This window comes from Oncorhynchus mykiss, chromosome 11 (genome assembly GCF_057628025.1).
Source record: "Oncorhynchus mykiss isolate SJ-2025 chromosome 11, ASM5762802v1, whole genome shotgun sequence".
In the NCBI taxonomy this organism is placed as follows: domain Eukaryota; kingdom Metazoa; phylum Chordata; class Actinopteri; order Salmoniformes; family Salmonidae; genus Oncorhynchus; species Oncorhynchus mykiss.
In genome coordinates, this window is record NC_143032.1 from 61,509,520 (window position 1) to 61,528,984 (window position 19,465).

At 42.5% G+C, this 19,465-nt stretch overlaps 1 protein-coding gene across 8 annotated transcripts in view; it reads right to left on the minus strand.

The window, feature by feature from the left end:
• LOC110536093 (adaptor related protein complex 1 subunit beta 1) overlaps positions 1 to 19,465 on the minus strand; it is a 44,442-nt gene that overhangs the window by 13,908 nt on the left and 11,069 nt on the right. For 3 of the 8 annotated variants that reach the window (XM_090190784.1, XM_090190785.1, XM_090190783.1), the window contains exons 11-22: positions 16,634 to 16,799; positions 15,852 to 15,950; positions 14,686 to 14,945; positions 14,096 to 14,303; positions 13,866 to 13,886; positions 13,485 to 13,637; positions 12,874 to 12,903; positions 12,625 to 12,759; positions 12,291 to 12,436; positions 12,029 to 12,158; positions 5,420 to 5,504; positions 4,702 to 4,788 (exon numbers count right to left, since the gene is read on the minus strand). In XM_090190784.1, coding sequence (XP_090046910.1) covers positions 4,702 to 4,788; positions 5,420 to 5,504; positions 12,029 to 12,158; positions 12,291 to 12,436; positions 12,625 to 12,759; positions 12,874 to 12,903; positions 13,485 to 13,637; positions 13,866 to 13,886; positions 14,096 to 14,303; positions 14,686 to 14,945; positions 15,852 to 15,950; positions 16,634 to 16,799 — 1,520 coding nt within the window. The remainder of the gene's footprint in view (positions 1 to 4,701; positions 4,789 to 5,419; positions 5,505 to 12,028; positions 12,159 to 12,290; positions 12,437 to 12,624; positions 12,760 to 12,873; positions 12,904 to 13,484; positions 13,638 to 13,865; positions 13,887 to 14,095; positions 14,304 to 14,685; positions 14,946 to 15,851; positions 15,951 to 16,633; positions 16,800 to 19,465) is intronic. The other 5 variants (XM_090190787.1, XM_090190788.1, XM_021621642.3 and 2 more) reach the window with 2 other exon arrangements.

Here is a 19,465-nt window from a genome sequence, read left to right on the forward strand (position 1 = left end):
GATTGACTGACCTTCATGTCTTAAAGTAATGATGGACTGTCATTTCTCTTTGCTTATTTGAGCTGTTCTTGGCATAATATGGACTTGGTCTTTTACCAAATAGGGCTCTCTTCTGTATACCCTCCTACCTTGTCACAACACAACTGATTGGCTTAAACACATTAAGAAATTCCACAAATGAACTTTTAACAAGGCACACATGTTAATTGAAATGCATCCCAGGTGACTACCTCATGAAGCTGGTTGAGAGAATGAAAGAGTGTGCAAAGTTGTAATCAAGGCAAAGGGTGGCTACTTGAAGAAACTCAAATACAATATATTTTGATTTGTTTAACGCTTTTCTGGTTACTACATGATTCCATGCGAGTTATTTCATAGTTTAGATGGCATCATTGTTATTCTATAATGTAGAAAAAAGTAAAAATAAAGAAAAATCTTTTAACAAGTAGGTGTTCTAAAACTTTTGACCGGTAGTGTATATATGAACCAGTGTTTGCCTGGGAGAAAATGATTGAAAAAAATTATATACATTTTTTTCAATCATTTTCTCCCAGGCAAACACTGGTTCATTGCCACATGTTCACTAAATAAAACATTGATAAGTAGCCCCTGGGTGTTGTTAGGCTTGTGTTACAGGTTGTCTACTATAAACTATCAAAATAAAGAAAGTCACACACTCCATGTACAGTCTCCCAGCAATTGAATGTGTATTTACCAACGTTTTGGCATCACTGTGCCTTCCTCAGGGTAATGTCATGAATACTTGAACCAGGTTGTATGCACACAGTGCAATTAGTGTAACCAATGACAGTAGTGAGGGGTGTGTCATAATGATTCAATTAAAATGAATTAGTGAAACTTTAAAAAAAAAAATAGTGTATAGCATATGAGATATATTATGCTATTGTTACCATATAGAAACAATGGAATATTGTACATCAACATACATTGTTGTTTCATTGAATTTCACATAATAATTTCGTATTTCATTTTTGTTACATGTAATCCCTTGGTTCAACCTTAATATATAATGTACATCATCAACAGGTCGCAATATAGGAGAGTTTGGTGAGATCTGACATGCCCCCTGAGCCCACTCAGACACTCTTGACACCTATCCCAAATGGGAACTACAAATGTGGCTCATGCACACAGTGCAATAGCACCATAAAAACATCTTTCTTCAGACACCCACATACAGGTCGAAAGATCCCCTTTAGGAGTATCATCTCATGCAAGACCAATGGAGTAATCTACCTCATCACCTGGAAATGTGGAAAAGCCTATGTAGGACAAACAAAAAGACAATTAAAACAATGCATAGCTGAACACCGCTGCTCAATCAGGTGTAAGAACATTGACTATCCAGTAGCAGCTCACTTTGTTGAAGCTAACCATCCAATCTCCTCCCTCAAATACACAGGCATTGAGTATGTTGCTCTACCAAGGAGAGGAGGTAACATCGAGATCCTACTACCTCAAAAGGGAGGCTTACTGGATATCCTATCCAAAAACATTGACCCCTAGTGGTCTGAATACTGACTTTGATCTCAGACCCTTCATATAAACAAGTCTTGTAAATTGAACAATTATTTGTACAGCTTCTTAGCGTACACCTAATATGTTCCCCCTGTTGATGATGTACATTATATATCAAGGTTGAACCAAAAGATTACATGTAACAAAAATGAAATACAAAATCGTGAAATTTAATGAAACAATAATGTAGGTTGACGCTAATAGGATGTACTATATTCCATTATGTGTCTATATGATAATAGCATAATATATTTATTTAATACGCCATATACTATTTTTTGAACAGTTTCACTAATTCATTTGAATTAACTTAATCATTATGACACACCTCTTACTACTGTCATTGGTTACACTAATTGCACTGTGCATACATAACCTGGTTCAAGTATTCATGACATTAACCTGAGGAAAGCACAGTGATGCCGAAACGGTAAATACCCATTACATTTCTGGGAGACAATACATGGAGTGTGCAACATTATGTTGATAGTTTATTTGCCGTCAGTCAGCACCTCCACACAAACTATTATTCTGGGCGTGCGCCAGCTCCTGTATTTAAAACAATCTACTATAACTGAGGGAATCAGAATGAAGCAATATGATGGCTATCTAATAGGCCTCCATGCAGAGGCCTGGACCTTCAGCTATTTTACTGTTCAACTTTAAAATGTGAAGGGGTTTGGGGACAGCATTGCAATCAGAACCATAATGGAACCAGCTCTGTGCAGGCCAGTCAAGTTCTTCCACACCGATCTTGACAAACCATTTCTGTATTGACCTCGCGTTTCTTTTCCACAGGGGCATTGTCATGCTGAAATAGGAAAGGGCCTTCCCCAAACAGTTGCCACAAAGTTGGAAGCACAGAATAGTCTAGTATGTCATTGTATGCTGTAGCGTTAAGATCTCCCCTCACTGGAACTAAGGGGCCTAGCCCGAACCACAAAAAACTGACTTGTTGGAAAGGTGGCATCCCTGAGCTCTTCAGTAAGGCCATTCTACTGCCAATGTTTGTCTATGGAGATTGCATGGCTGTGTGCTTGATTTTACACCCGTCAGCAACGGGTGTGGCTGAAACGGCCAAATCCACTCTCAAGGGGTGTCCACATACTTTTGTATATATAGTGTATAACAGGCATAGAAAGAATTCAGCGAAATGGAGCTTTCTGAAACACAAGTCTCTTTTCATGTCTGTGGCTTTATTCATCTGCAGAGCACTGATAAAACTCTGCCATAGTCTAACTAAGCTCTAGCTTTTTCATTCAAAAGCTAAACTCTTAATTTTCAATTACAGTCACTCTGTTTAAACTACCTTGCATAGCAAAGATATACTCCTTAATTAACTTGCCCTTGTCTCTCTGTCACACTACAGGAAGGTCTAAACCATCAATTTTCAATCTACAGGAAATTAAATCTATTAAGGAAAATATACTATAAGCTGGCATTAGTCATTTAGCTCAGACCCAACCGTTTTCATGCTTGTGTAAAATCTAATTATCACATGTAAATAAGGTGAGCAGGTTACCTAACGAAATAAAGTGCATTGAGGAAGTATTCAGACCTCTAGACTTTTTCTACTTTGTTACGTTACAGCCTTATTCTAAAATGGATTGAATTGTTTTTCCCCCCTCAATCTACACACACAATGACAAAGCAAAAAACAGGTGTAGAAATTGTAGCAAATATATTACAAATAAAAAAACTGAAATATCACATTTACATAAGTATTCAGACTCTACTCAATACTTTGTTGAAGCACCTTTGGCAGCGATTAACCTAAGGTCTTCTTGGGTATGACGCTACAAGCTTGACACACCTGTATTTGGGGAGTTTGTCCCATTCTTCTTTGCAGATCTTCTCAAGTTCGGTCAGGTTGGATGGCATAGCTATTTTCAGGTCTCTCCAGAGATGTTCGATCGGGTTCAAGTGCGGGCTCTGGCTGGGCCACTCAAGGACATTCAGAGACATGGCTTGGCTGAGTGCTTAGGGTCGTTGTCCTGTTGGAAGGTGAACCATCGCCCCAGTCTGAGGTCCTGAGCTCTCTGGAGCAGATTTATCATCAAGGATCTCTGTACTTCGCTCCCTTCATCTTTCCCTCGATCCTGAAAGTTTCCCATGTCCCCGCTGCTGAAAAATATCCCCAAAGCATGATGCTGCCACCACCATGCTTCACCGTAGTGATGGTGCCAGGTTTCTTTCAGACGTGACGCTTGGCATTCAGGCCAAAGAGTTCAATCTTGGTTTCTTCAGACCAAAGAACCTGGTTTCTCATGGCCTTTTGGCAGGATGAATACTGCAGAGATGGGTCTCCTTCTGGAAGGTTCTCCCATCTTCACAGAGGAACGCCGGAGCTCTGTCAGAGTGACCATCAGGTTCTTTGTCACCTCCCTGACCAAGACCCTTGCTCCGGTTGAACGGAAGGCCAGCTCTACAAAGAGTCTTGATGGTTTCAAACTGCTTCCATTTAAGAATGATGGATGTCACTGTGTTCTTGGGGACCTTCAATACTGCAGACATTTTTTGGTACTCTTCTCCAGATCTGTGCCACGACACAATCCTGTCCCGGAGCTCTACGGACAATTCCTTTGACCTCATGGCTTGGTTTTTGCACTGACATGCACTGTCAACTGTGAGATCTTAAAATAGACAGGTGTGTGCCTTCCCAAATCAAGTACAATCAATTGAATTTACCACAGGTGGACTCCAATCAAGTTGTAGAAACATCTCAAGGATGATCAATGGAAACAGGATGCACCGGAGCTCAATTGAGTCTCATAGCAAAGGGTCTGAATACTTATGTAAATAAGTTATTTCAGTTTTTAATTTTGAACAAATTTGCCAAAATTTCTAAAAACATGTTTTCACCTTGTCATTATGAGGTATTGAGTGTAGATCGATGAGGGACAAAAAAACAAACAATTGAATACATTTTAGACAAACGCTGTAACAAAATGTGGAAAAATTCAAGGGGTCTGAATACTTTCGAAATGCACTGTGTATCCATTAAATAGATAGATAGAACCATGTCCGGTCAGAGCTCCAGTCTGTTTCCACAGCCCACATCCCAGGTTACATGTCAAGCTGTCTTAACACATATAGCATGTAGAGGTACACATTCTCCTCCTCTCCCCTCTCCTTTTATCCCTCCGTGTTTGTCTGTCTCACCTGAGTTGAGATGACAGTCTTTGATCTGGAACTGAGACTCGTTGTCATTAGGAATGTCTTTCCAAGTGGCCAGGAACACCTGACGCTCTGGGGAGGGATACAAAGAAGAGTTCAGGTGGTGGGAAAAATTGACAAACAGTGAAAGAAAGAAAGCAAAATACGAGGGAGACCGAGGACGAGAAAGCAAATGGAAATAAAAAACAAATGAAAGGTAAACAATTTGTTGCGGTGCTGAACAGTGCGGTCCCTGCTGCGCTTTTAGGATCCGGAACATTAGCTCCCAGCAGTGTTCCTACTGCTCCCCCATCTGCAGTCTCCACAGGGGGACAGACACCCCCACATTCCCCCAGAACCAATCAACCAGAGCGGGAAAAGAACAGGGCAAATTGGACCCAACGTCAGGATTGTGTGATCTGAGAGCAAATGCATGACAAGATACTTGTGTGCACACAAACACAGCTTCTAGGAGATTGAGGTAATGGTCAGGGGCTGACCTTATCCTGGTTTGAGGCTATTGATAGGTGACACAATATGTTCATGTTTTTGAATGCATGTCAATTGTAAAGTCTTTTGTCTGTAATGTATTTTTTGATTTGTGTCTGTCCCCAGTAAGACTAGCTGTCGCCATTGGCGTCGGCAAATGGGGATCCTAATAAATCAAAACTCTAAAATCAACAGTGACGCACTGATTCACTGAGTAGTTTATTCAGACACTCACCCATCTTTCCATCTTCCACAAACAGCATGCTGATGGGGTATTGGCAGCTGAAGTAGAAGACGTCAATGTTGTTCTTCACAGCCACCTGTGAGAGTGATCATACAGAGGGGAGGGGGAGAGAGAGGAGGGAGAGGACGGAGAGATGAAGAGGGCAATCTATGACTCACTGTTTTCAAGTGGTCTGAAAGGACAGACACTGCAGGGCATGTGTGGGGTTATTGAACAAGAGGTTACTGTCCTGTGGAGACGACAACACACACGATAGCATCCACTGCACTCTGTATTCTACTACACAATGTGATCTCTCTCTCTCTCTCTCTCTATCCCTTTCTCTGTATTTGTGAGGCCCAATTGCTAAGGCAACATCTTTTATTCCTCCCTCAACGTTTATCCATTCTGTTCTTCCTCGGACAACTTGAGAATAAAGAAAGCATGCTATAAAAAATAAAAAAACTATTTGTCCATAGACCAGAAGATGCATAAAAGGCCATTTGACTACATCTTCATTGAAGCTTCACATAGGATGCATCCCAAATGGCACCCTATTCCCTTTATAGTACACTATTTTTTGACCAGGGCCCACACAATATAGGGAACAGTTGGGATTAAACCACAGTCTAGTCTCTAAGAACTTTGTGGAGCCTGGAGCAGTCACCGTATTGATCAGCCTGCTCTATAGAAGAGTGATGAGGACCATGAGGTTCAGTTAAGCCTGTGGCAGGAAGGGCATGACAGGAGAAACTCTTGCATAATCCATAAGGTAGTATTGGTGCTGTGTGGACAGAGTGCCTCTCTGCCTGACAGGTTGTCTATACTGCAGTAAGGCTATTCTGTATCTCTCGGTCGCCCTACGTCTCTCTCGAACCTTCCACAACTGACTGGATAATAATGGAAACCGTTTTATTATCACTGCTGCTAAACTATTTGTTTTTATAGCCTACAGTACCATCATACAAGTCCTGGGCCTGTATGGATCAAATAGTTTAGCAGTGATGAGTAAAGTATTTCCATCAGCTGATACGAGAACGTGACTGTTGGCTAAATAACAGTCAGCAGGTACAGTACAGAGGCCACAGCTTTTCCTCCTCCTGTAGGAATACAGCCGGCTGGGAGGAGCAGTGTTGGCGCCAAGGGAAACAGAGCAGAGCCGTGGTGTAGACTAATACCACAGAGTGGGGTGACCTCTAACGACTATCCCCCCCCCTCTCGCTCATTTCTCCTGGACTCTCTCATCTCATCTCACCAGATGCACAACGTTGCATCCTTCCACCCTCGTTCCAGCCTCTCGTCCCTCCAAGTCGTCGGACTGCTCTTATCCAAAGGCCCCGTCTCAGTTATGGTTCTGAACTAAAAACTAAAACTAGTTCCAGAGACTTTCTTAGGTCATATTTCATCCTTAGTTTCTGTAGCACAGGAATTTAAATAACCTGACATTATTTGAACATGGTTTGAGGTGAAGCCATGACACAGCTAAGACTAGGGCTGGGCAATATGTCCAAAGTATTATATCACAGTAGTTTTTTTAAATGGACGCGAAGACTGTTTGACGGTATTTTTAGTTGCTGACTAAAAAGTTCTACATTTGCTTTATGAGCCGTGAGTGACCCCAGGGTGCTTTATGAGCCGTGAGTGACCCCAGGGTGCTTTATGAGCCGTGAGTGACCCCAGGGTGCTTTATGAGCCGTGAGTGACCCCAGGGTGCTTTATGAGCCGTGAGTGACCCCAGGGTGCTTTATGATCCGTGAGTGACCCCAGGGTGCTTTATGATCCGTGAGTGACCCCAGGGTGCTGTATGATCCGTGAGTGACCCCAGGGTGCTGTATGATCCGTGAGTGACCCCAGGGTGCTTTATGAGTAGTGAGTGACCCTAGGGTGCTTTATGAGTAGTGAGTGACCCCAGGGTGCTTTATGAGCCGTGAGTGACCCCAGGGTGCTTTATGAGCCGTGAGTGACCCCAGGGTGCTTTATGAGCCGTGAGTGACCCCAGGGTGCTTTATGATCCGTGAGTGACCCCAGGGTGCTTTATGATCCGTGAGTGACCCCAGGGTGCTGTATGATCCGTGAGTGACCCCAGGGTGCTTTATGAGCCGTGACCGACCCCAGGGTGCTTTATGAGTAGTGAGTGACCCTAGGGTGCTTTATGAGTAGTGAGTGATCCTAGGGTGCTTTATGAGTAGTGAGTGACCCTAGGGTGCTTTATGAGTAGTGAGTGATCCTAGGGTGCTTTATGAGTAGTGAGTGATCCTAGGGTGCTTTATGAGTAGTGAGTGATCCCAGGGTGCTTTATGAGTAGTGAGTGACCCCAGGGTGCTTTATGAGTAGTGAGTGATCCTAGGGTGCTTTATGAGTAGTGAGTGATCCCAGGGTGCTTTATGAGTAGTGAGTGACCCCAGGGTGCTTTATGAGTAGTGAGTGACCCTAGGGTGCTTTATGAGTAGTGAGTGACCCTAGGGTGCTTTATGAGTAGTGAGTGATCCTAGGGTGCTTTATGAGTAGTGAGTGATCCTAGGGTGGCAACACATACATTCTAAGTGATTTCAAAGAGTCTTTCTCCATTCTGATTGTTTTATACTGTTTTATAATTCAACCAAAATAAATTTCAGCACTTTTATCATTTCTGCATTTCCTGCACTCAATTGCAGTGGTGGAAAAAGTACCCAATTGTCATACTTGAGTAAAAGATAAATTAATAGAAAATTACTCAAGCAAAAGTCACCCAATAAAATACTACTAGAGTTAAAGTCTAAAAGTATTTGGTTTTAAATATACTTAAGTAATGTCACCATTTTATTTTTTTACAGATAGCCAGGGGCACACTCCAACAGTCAGACATAATTTACAAACAAAACATGTGTTTAGTGAATCCTCCAGATCAGAGGCAGTAGATGACCAGGGATGTTCTCTTGACAAGTGCGTGAATTGGACCATTTCCCTGTCCTGCTAAGCATTCAAAAATGTATGGAGTAAAAAGTACAGTATTTTATTTAGGAATGTAGTGAAGTAAAAGTTATCAAAAATAATAGTAAAGTAAAGTACAGATAGCAACAAAAAAAAAAGCAAAAAAAAAAAAACTTTCAAAATACTTTACACCACCGCTCAATTTTGAATTTCCACCCTGCCACATAGGGCTGCAGGATATGGGCTAATAATCTAGGACTTATATTTAACCAAATGTTGCAATTAGGATTTGACTTGCGAATTAGAGCAAAACTGTTGGAATCGTGGAAATGGAATGACTATTCTAATATATAGTTAGAACAGAATAGTGGGTACTTTGAATACAGTGTTGTTTGAGATGACAACGAATTAAAATGCCAGAGGATTTATTGTGACAGGGTAGAAACTACAGTGTTGACACGTGTTTCCTAGGGGATCCTATAAGCTTTGGCTACATTGCATGTTCTCTCTTAGCTACTTCATGTAGCTAACATATTCTTGCTTTGCATATTCCTCTTTGATTTAAAAGATACTGTTGCAGAAACAACATGCCAATTCAGGTCTACACCATCACTGGTATTAATCAGGCAGTATTAGCTAGCTACGTTTGCTCTTACTCTGTACATTTATTAGCGGCTAACAATAAGCGTCACAAGATTTAGGGCAACTTGCCAAGAAAATAAATTAGCTGTTTGCTGATGTAAGAAACACAAACTAATTGTGTCATTATTGAACGCTAGTGGATTTATATTAAGAAGCAAAGTGAAAACAGTATTGTTGCATTGACCATGCAGACTGAACACAAGTGTCTCGTGGTTGAGTAACATCAAATGCGCGCCTTGAGTGACAGGGGGCGTGGCTAGGTGTGTGTGGAAAGTGGCACCGGGAGAAAGAGCTGAGAGAGATGACTCAAGTAACAAACTATACAAATTGACATTACACATGGCGTATCACATTTAACAAACCTAAACATTCAAATACCGGTATAGAAGGTAAAGTAAAAACACAAACCGGTCCCTGCATCAATACAATATTCTGCCCAGCCCTAGCTAAGACAATGTGAAGCGAATAACATCAGCTGGGGGCTGTACTGTATAATTTAACAAGGCATACAGTTCCTTCAAAGTATTCATACACCTTGACTTATTCAACTTTTTTTTGTTGCAGCATGAATTCAATAGATCTCACCCATCTATCTACACAACACCCCATAATGACGAGTAAAAACATGTTTTTAGAAATGTTTGCTAATTTATTGAAAATTAAATACAGAAATGTCATTTACATAAGTAGAATGAGCTTTGGCAGCTGTAAGTCTTTCTGGGTAAGTCTCTAAGAGTGTTACACACCTGGATTGTACAATATTTGCACACTTTTTCAAATTCTTCAAGCTCTGTCAAGTTGCTTGTTGATCATTGCTAGACAGCGATTTTCAAGTCTTGCCATTGATTTTCAAAACAATTTAAGTCCAACCAGTAACTAGGCCACTCCAGAACATTCAATGTCGTCTTGGTAAGCAACTCCAGTGTATATTTGGCCTTGTGTTTTAGGTTATTGTACTGCTGAAAGGTGAATTGATCTCCCCATGTCTGTTGGAAACCAGACTGAACCAGGTTTTCTAGGATTTTGCCTGTGCTTAACGCGATTACATTTAGTTTTATCCTAAAAATACATTATTGCAAACCGGATGCATGTTTTGAGAATATTTGTATTCTGTACAGGCTCTCTTCTTTTCACTCTGTCATTTAGGTTAGTATTTAGGTTAGTATTGTGGAGTAACTACAATTTTGTTGATCCACCCTTAGTTCTCCTATCACAGCCATTAAACTCTATAACTGTTTTAAAAAGTCACCATTGGCCTCAGTGAAATCCCTGAGCAGTTTCCTTCCTCTACAGCAACTAAATTAGGAAGGACACCTGTATCTTTGTAGGCACTGAGTGTATTGATACACCATTTAAAGTGTTATTAATAACTTCATAATGCTCAAAAGGATTTAGAATGTCTTTTTTTTTTGTGTGAGACATTCGAAAACATCCCTGGTCTTTGTGGTTGAATTTCACTGCTCGACTGAGGGACCTTACAGATAAATTTATGTGTGGGGTACAGAGATGAGATACAGTGCCTTGCGAAAGTATTCGGCCCCCTTGAACTTTGCGACCTTTTGCCACATTTCAGGCTTCAAACATAGATATAAAACTGTATTTTTTTGTGAAGAATCAACAACAAGTGGGACACAATCATGAAGTGGAACGACATTTTTTGGATATTTCAAACTTTAACAACAAATCAAAAACTGAAAAATTGGGCGTGCAAAATTATTCAGCCCCTTTACTTTCAGTGCAGCAAACTCTCCAGAAGTTCAGTGAGGATCTCTGAATTATCCAATGTTGACCTAAATGACTAATGATGATAAATACAATCCACCTGTGTGTAATCAAGTCTCCGTATAAATACACCTGCACTGTGATAGTCTCAGAGGTCCGTTAAAAGCGCAGAGAGCATCATGAAGAACAAGGAACACACCAGGCAGGTCCGAGATACTGTTGTGAAGAAGTTTAAAGCCGGATTTGGATACAAAAAGATTTCCCAAGCTTTAAACATCCCAAGGAGCACTGTGCAAGCGATAATATTGAAATGGAAGGAGTATCAGACCACTGCAAATCTACCAAGACCTGACCGTCCCTCTAAACTTTCAGCTCATACAAGGAGAAGATTTGTCTTCCAACAAGACAATGATCCAAAACATAAAGCAAAATCTACAATGGAATGGTTCAAAAATAAACATATCCAGGTGTTAGAATGGCCAAGTCAAAGTCCAGACCTGAATCCAATCGAGAATCTGTGGAAAGAACTGAAAACTGCTGTTCACAAATGCTCTCCATCCAACCTCACTGAGCTCGAGCTGTTTTGCAAGGAGGAATGGGAAAAAATGTCAGTCTCTCGATGTGCAAAACTGATAGAGACATACCCCAAGCGACTTACAGCTGTAATCGCAGCAAAAGGTGGCACTACAAAGTATTAACTTAAGGGGGCTGAATAATTTTGCACGCCCAATTTTTCAGTTTTTGATTTGTTAAAAAAAAGTTTGAAATATCCAATAAATGTCGTTCCACTTCATGATTGTGTCCCACTTGTTGTTGATTCTTCACAAAAAAATACAGTTTTATATCTTTATGTTTGAAGCCTGAAATGTGGCAAAAAGTCGCAAAGTTCAAGGGGGCCGAATACTTTCGCAAGGCACTGTAGTCATTCAAAAATCATGTTAAAACACTACTTTGCACACAGAGTGAGTCCATGCAACTTATGTGGCTTGCCATAACAAAATGATTGAATTTGTATTGACTCAAGACATAAGCATTTCATTTAATTAATTTGTAAACATTACTAAAAACATAACTCCACTTTGACATTATGGGGTATTGCGTGTAGGCCAGTGACACAATCTCAATGTAATCCATTTAAATTCAGGCTGTAACAACAAAATGTGGAAAAAGTCAAGAGGTGTGAAGGGGTCAAGGGGTGTTAATACTTTCTGAAGGAACTGTATGTCAAGGCCAAAGCTGACATCACATGTGGTAACAATATGTCAAGCTGACATTTAAAACAATTAACTCTTCACACAGCCTAGTTTTCTGAAACATCCTGTACAACTAATGTTGTGGGAAGGTTACCTGCAGGTTGTTGAGAGGGTCCATCTTCATGACTGGCCCGACAGTGCTGAGGGGGAGGCTGACTTCAATTGTCTGGTTTGGGCCGAGAGGGGTGAGGACCTGGAGAGGGCCGGCAGGGGCCAGTCCAAAACTAGAGAAAGATGAGTCCAAGTCAGAACCAGAAACCACCCAAGAGGAAATCACATTCAGACCAGAGATGGATGCGTTCAATGACAGTCATTCAGAATGTGAGCTCACATCAGTCACAGTGTGGTCCTCTCACCTGTTCCTGTTGAACTGGATGGCAAAGTCGGTCATGACGCTCATGGCCTTGTTGGTGAGGATCAGCTCCATCTGGATGACTCCAGCACGCCGAGCGAAGGTCCCAGAAATCTCCAGACCTTTAGCCTTCATGGCCGGGAGCCACACCTGAAGACACAGGATGCCATCAGAACGCCTCTACAGCACTGCAGCAGTATCATATAGCAGCTATATCCATCTAACTGCTTGTTGCAGAGGACAAGGCCATTATATAAATACAAAACACCTATTCTGCATACTAATCTGACACTGCAATAATATACTATCATACTAATACTGTACAGAGAGAGACTTACTATTTTGGGAGGAATATATGCTCCCATCGGCATGCCAACCCCACCCAGGTCAAACAGGTCTCCTAGGCCACCCCCCACTGGGGCGTTGAGCGAGGCTGGCATCACAGCAGGAGCCGCCCCAAAACCTGCCCCCATCTGTGGATGAGAGATCATGTTTAACATGTAAGACATGAGCATCCAAAAACTGCATTGAAATATCAACCTTCAAAATGTATATATATGTTTAAACAACCAGGCAAGTAGACTTACTGCAGGACTGCCACCAATATCTCCTCCAAGCTGAGGGGAGAGAGAGAGAGGTTCAGGTTTTACATTACTAGAATATTACACCTTATTCCCAGCAGGTTGAGAGGGAGATGCTAGAGGAAGACTGAAGGAGGGAGGGGGGTGATGAGGGGTTGAGAGCAGAGACAATATAACAGTGTTCTATAACTGTGGATGAAAGGAGGGAGATTGAAGAGCGCAGAACGAGCATCATGTATTCAGGGTCATTCTGACATCCCTCTGAAACTAAACGCCAACTGTCTGCCAGCACAGTGGTCCGTTAGGTGGTTTCACAGAGAATTCAGTATTGAAATACATATTACTCCCAAACATTTCATGAAGAGAGCAGAGCAAAAGTCTAGAGTAGCATGTAAAAACACAGCTAGCTAGAGTAAGTAAGGGCTTTTGGAACAACAAACAAGAAGAACAGGACCTACAAGAGTTTAAGAGCCCTGAAAGAAACATGTTGAGACAAGAGGAAATAGACAGTGACACTGCTGCTAAAGACAGTGAGAGGTCACAGTGAAGCACAGGGTACCAGAGGGGGACTCTAGTCTAGACTGTTTAGCAGCCTCTACTGATGCCCCTCAACCAACCTCTGCAGGGGGGCTGTGCTCAGTAGGGCTGTGGTCAGGAGGGCTGTCAGTGTGACTGTAGTCAGTGTAGGTGTAGTCAGTGTGGGTGTACACTGGAGACGGGGGCTGAGGTGACGGAGAGCGAGGAGTGTCCGTCCGCAGGGGAACGTGGGGCTGATGGCAGGATAATGTAGGGTTGTCAGATGTATTCATTGACATGTAACAATCAGGATGCATGAAGCACAGAGAAAGAATAGTGAAGAGGTGAATACAGCACACAGTATGATACGTATAGTATATACTTGTAGACACAGAAATAAAAGTGAGCTACTACATCTAACTAATGATGATACAATGTGATGTGTGACACTAGAGCTATGCCCTCTCCCTCCATGTAGTTACCGGTTCAGACTCATCCCCCATCTGCAGGTGTGGCATCAAATAAACAGAGGAAAACACTCAGTCAAAAAAAGAAAAGAGAAGAATTTGGGGAAAAAAAGAGAGAGGGGGGGGGTATAATAACCGTAACCTCTGGCTACAATGACTGTTTGCAGAGACCATTTGACCCAGAAAGGGTTCACTGGTTGACCAGGAGTAGCAGCATAGGGGTCTACACTATGTGAAATACCTACCAGGCTGTCCAGACCTCCACCTAGGAGGTCCATGCCCCCCATCTGCATGCCGGTGGAGGGGGGTGGGGGGCCACTGGTGGTGGGGGGTGCCATGTCCAGGTTGAGAAGGTCGCCCAAGAGGTCTCCCTGGGAGGGGATGATAGAGGGAGCAGCCTCAGGGGCAGAGCCCCCAGCAGCGCCCACGTCTGGGCTCTCCGTACTCTCTCCTCTGGGGGATGAGGGAGTTAGATAGAACTAAGAGTCACACAATAAAAAGGGGCATTTAAGAAGTTTTTTAACTTGTTTAAATTCATAAATGCAGTGCTTTGTGCCAAAATACATACAGGCCTAGTCCAAGCCAAGCTAAATTATCTGGAACTCTATTCAATAAACCAAACCTGCTTAAAATGGATCCTAAAGTAATTTTAGGGAACACCACTGGCACATCTTAAATCTAATGAAAATAACAATTAAATGGCAGTAAACTTAATCTGCTCTGTGCAGTGGGCTGCACTTGATGTCTGCTTGGAACACAGCCTCATAGGATATCTTTCTGACTGCTCTGGGTCACATCAAGTGGGCCCTAAGTGATCCTTGTGTATGAGACTCACGACCCAGTGCGGGCGGGGAGCCTCTTGTGCATCACACCGCGGCTGCCCTCCACGAAGGCGCTGGGGGGTTTATGGTAGACGGAAGCCAGCGTGCCGATGTGGCAGATGAGCTCCTCCAGCAGGGTGGGCTCAATCAGGTCAGTCTCCTCTGAGATCAGGGGCTTCTCAGCCAGTACCACCTCCTTGGCAGCCACGGGGTCAGTGGAGAGCAGGCGCCAGTAGATGTAGCCACGGTCGCGCAGGTCCGGGTTGTCAGAGTCCTGCAGACAACAGATGGACGGATGACTGATGTGGTGCATAATAAATACTAACTGCTGCTTCAGACTCTTCTCTCTGCTACTCAGTCTGTTCTTCTCACCCATGTCAAGTCAGATACTAAGCAAATAATCTAAGGGTCAGTTTAGGTTCGGTTCCCTGAGGGGTAGAGCTAGAATAATTCACCCAGTCTGTAAGTCAGTCAATCCTAGGGAACAGCATAAGAAAGTCTTAGAAGTAAGACATGAGGAACAAGGGCATAAAACTAGAACGTGTAGAAAATATTAAATATTTCTGGTCCTGGTAGCTTCCTGGCAGCTTCCTGGCAGTGTTGAAACTAAACTCCAAAGTTAGACAGTCGGAGGAGTCTGTGGAGGGAGATTAACTACTCATAAAACACTCTACAAAACAGAGAAACTAATAACACCCATATATAATAACTCATGTGCCCTCGTTGTCATGTTTAGTCAAGCACATCCCACAGTAACTAGACCAATGAAAGGCTACAAGTATTTAGATCACAGTCCACTTTTAAACTGGGTTGTTCCCCATGCCTTTGAGCAGAATACAATCAAACTCTTAATCTTGCTTATTTTTGACCTTCCCTTCTTCCTGTTGTGTTGCTTGGCTTATTGGTCTATATAGGATAACACTTGGAGGTGTTCCACGCTTTCTGGGAATGGGGTACCCTAGTTGTTGAAAGATTGGACAATACACGTCCCACCTCTCCAACTTAATTTGAGCAATTCTAAGACAAGACAATCATAACATACTGGTTTCTGTTCTTCTATTGGGCGGTTGGAATGACATCTGACATGGCCTGAAGGCCCTGGCATAAGGAGTGCTGTTGTGAGACTTGTTAATTAGATCCAAGCTGTTCACTGTGTATGTATGTGTCCCGGGGCACTCACCTGTGTGGCCAGGCTGAGCACCTGCTGCACCAGCTCCTGGGTCTCAGTGGGTTTCTTGAGGAACAGCTTCACTATGGCTGTCAGCAGCTGCAGCTGCACCTGGGAACCAAGAGTAGATGAGACCAGGTTAAACTCACTAGTACTATTCACATCAACATCCTTACAGTACAGAAAAGCCTTATGGACAAAACATTTACACACCTAACAAAGACTACTCTGGACTGAAGACTACTCTGTATACACAGGAAAATATGTAAATGAATACCAACCGCTCCATACTTCAATTGTTACTGAAGTGCTCCAATTAAAGTGTTGTTTTTTACATTATCATCTGGACTCTGACATTTTAAGGAAACAAAAACTAGGCATTTAAGTGTCTCTCCAGAATTATTCAGTTTTATTTTTTATCTTCATCACAAACAGGTTGAAGTAAATCAAATCAATGCTCTTTCACAAGCAGTGCCTTTCAGCGTTCCATAAACAGCCAGTCAGCATTTGCACAGACCTGCTGCTGTCTCTCGAGAGCCAAAACAGTTATCATATGAAAGAACAGAGTGGCCAGTCAAGTATAGGACTACTCTTCCTGCGTATAGGCTGCTAAATGCAGCCCCCCCCCCCCCAACCTCTTCCAGTGAATTCCTGTTTAGACAGTGAGAGGTAAATGGAATCTTGTCTGTGTCCCAAATTTCACCCTATTCCCCATGTAGTGCACTATGTTTGACTAGGGCCCATACAGGGAATAGGGTTCCATTTGGGACAAAAGCCATGTGTGAGAGTCAGACCTGGGTGCTCTCGTCGTGGAAGCCCTCCAGGAAGCTCTCCAGCAGCTCATCAGCGTTGTCAATCCTCTCCGCGTACTCTCCTACGATCCAGATCATGGCAGCCCGCGCCTCCGGCTCATCCAGAGAGTCCAGGTTCTCACACAGCGTGGCGATCACACTCTCATACCTGGGAACAGATACCACGGTCAGGAACTAACAGACAGAAAAACGTTTTCAAAGGGGACTACAAATAGTTGAAGTTAAATGCCAACATAGCATTTAAAACAGGATGTGCTGGAGCAGTAATGCGAGGGCAAGGAGGCGGCAGGTAGCCTAGCGCTTAAGAGCATTGGGCCAGTAAAAAATTTAAATAAAAGGCAACAATCTGTTCGTGCTGTTGCGAAGACTAACAGAAATTTCACAGCTTCTGAACTTTCACTTCACTAAATTCTAGCACATTTGTATTGTGTGCCTCTGAATATTTACATGACCGCACATTACACAAATATTTTGTGGGCCCTCTTGACAACACAATTACCAAACTTTATGCTGGATGAACTGTGTTGTTTCTGAATTAAATTTTGCTGACAAAAACTATAAGAGGGGGAACGCAATGTCTTCAGAAATTTAAATGATTCACTATTTAACAATTAAAAAGACGGCAAAGCAAAGTAAGAACAAATAGAATGCAATCATCCATTTCACCAGCTAATTGAGACAAAGGTTCACTGAGTGACTCATGGCTGTGAGACCATGGTCAGGAAACAGCAGTACAGTAACTTAAGCACAGGGCAACGTAGACTGGGCTGCCTGAGGGTATACGTTTCTGTCGGTCTGTGCAGCATATGGATCCAGTCTCCTGGGCCTAGATATAGCCGGAGTCTAGCTGTGGCTACCTCAGCCTGTCCCCTTTTCTGACTGGGACTGCTTGAGAGTTATCTTGGGAAGGGTTTCAGTGCTACGCCATTCTCAAGGACTGACACCCTGCATGTGTAGGGGAGAGGTTAGAGGAGCGTTCACTCGCCTCAAAAGCTTATCTTCATACCTTTCACGATGAAAGACAAGCAGAAAACCCTCTGTGTCATGGTAATGAGCTTTCTCCCTGCCTCTTCCAGACAATAAAATGTGATCTGGGGCAGTGAGCTGGAACAGACAGGGCTCCAGGGTGTGGGTGCGAATTTGTGCAAGTTTGAATGCATTTGCTTGCATTAACACAAACAGAGCATACTAAGTGACAACGGGAGAGCATAGGCCATTTTAACAAGCATAGCAAGCTCTGCTGATGTGCAATACAGCCTCTATGACAAATTGAATATCAATCTCCATCACAATCATCCATGGTTGGTTTACTACAGCACTATATCCCTGGTTGCATTGATCACTACGGATACGGTTGTGAAAATTTGACAGACAAGCCATTTTGATGGATGGAATGGTTTACCAGTAAACACCTCACCCACAGAAAAATAACAAGCCTATTTAGAACTATACTGGCTTCCTGAGTAGACTCATTCACCGATTCATTAAAATTGTGATATATGCAGTGCCTCTTCCATCAAAGTCATTCACTTCTAAACCATTTGAAAATCCATTTATAGGAAAACACACTAAACTGGATTACTAGGATTGCGCCACATGTTCATCCCACATTGTTACGTTACAGCCTCATTCTAAAATGGATTAAATAAAAATCCTCAGTCTACACACAATACACCATAATAAACAAAAACAGGTTTAGAAATGTTTGCATATATATATAAAATAAAAAAATTAAATACCTTATTTACATAACTATTCAGACCCTTTGATATGAGACTTGAAATTGAGCTCAGGTGCATCCCATTTCCATTGATCATCCTTGAGATGTTTCTACAACTTTATTTGTATTTATTAAGGATCCCCATTAGCTGCTGCCAAGACAGCAGATACTCTTCCTGGGGTCCAGAAAAATTAAGGTAGCTATGCAATTTTAAAAACATTAGAATACATTCACAACACATTAAGTTTGTGCCCTCAGGCCCCTACTCACCAACACAAAATGTGTACAGTGGGGCAAAAAAGTATTTAGTCAGCCACCAATTGTACAAGTTCTCCTACTTAAAAAGATGAGGCCTGTAATTTTCATCATAAGTACACTTCAACTATGACAGACAAAATGAGAAAAAAAATATTTATTTGCAAATTATGGTGGAAACTAAGTATTTGGGCAATAACAAAAGTTTCTCAATACTTTGTTATATACCCTTTGTTGGCAATGACAGAGGTCAAACGTTTTCTGTAAGTCTTCAAAGTTTTCACACTGTTGCTGGCATTTTGGCCCATTCCTCCATGCAGATCTCCTCTAGAGCAGTGATGTTTTGGGGCTGTTGCTGGGCAACAAAGGACTTTCAACTCCCTCCAAAGATTTTCTATGGGGTTGAGATCTGGAGACTGGCTAGGCCACTCCAGGACCTTGAAATGCTTCTTACGAAGCCACTCCTTCGTTGCCCGGGCGGTGTGTTTGAGATCATTGTCATGCTGAAAGACCCAGCCACGTTTCATCTTCAATGCCCTTGCTGATGGAAGGAGGTTTTCACTCAAAATCTCCCGAGACATGGCCCCATTCATTCTTTCCTTTACACGGAGCAGTCGTCCTGGTCCCTTTGCAGAAAAACAGCCCCAAAGCATGAGGTTTCCACCCCCATGCTTCACAGTAGGTATGGTGTTCTTTGGATGCAACTCAGCATTCTTTGTCCTCCAAACACGACGAGTTGAGTTATCAAAAAGTTATATTTTGGTTTCATCTGACCATATGACATTGTCCCAATCTTCTTCTGGATCATCCAAATGCTCTCTAGCAAACTTCAGACGGGC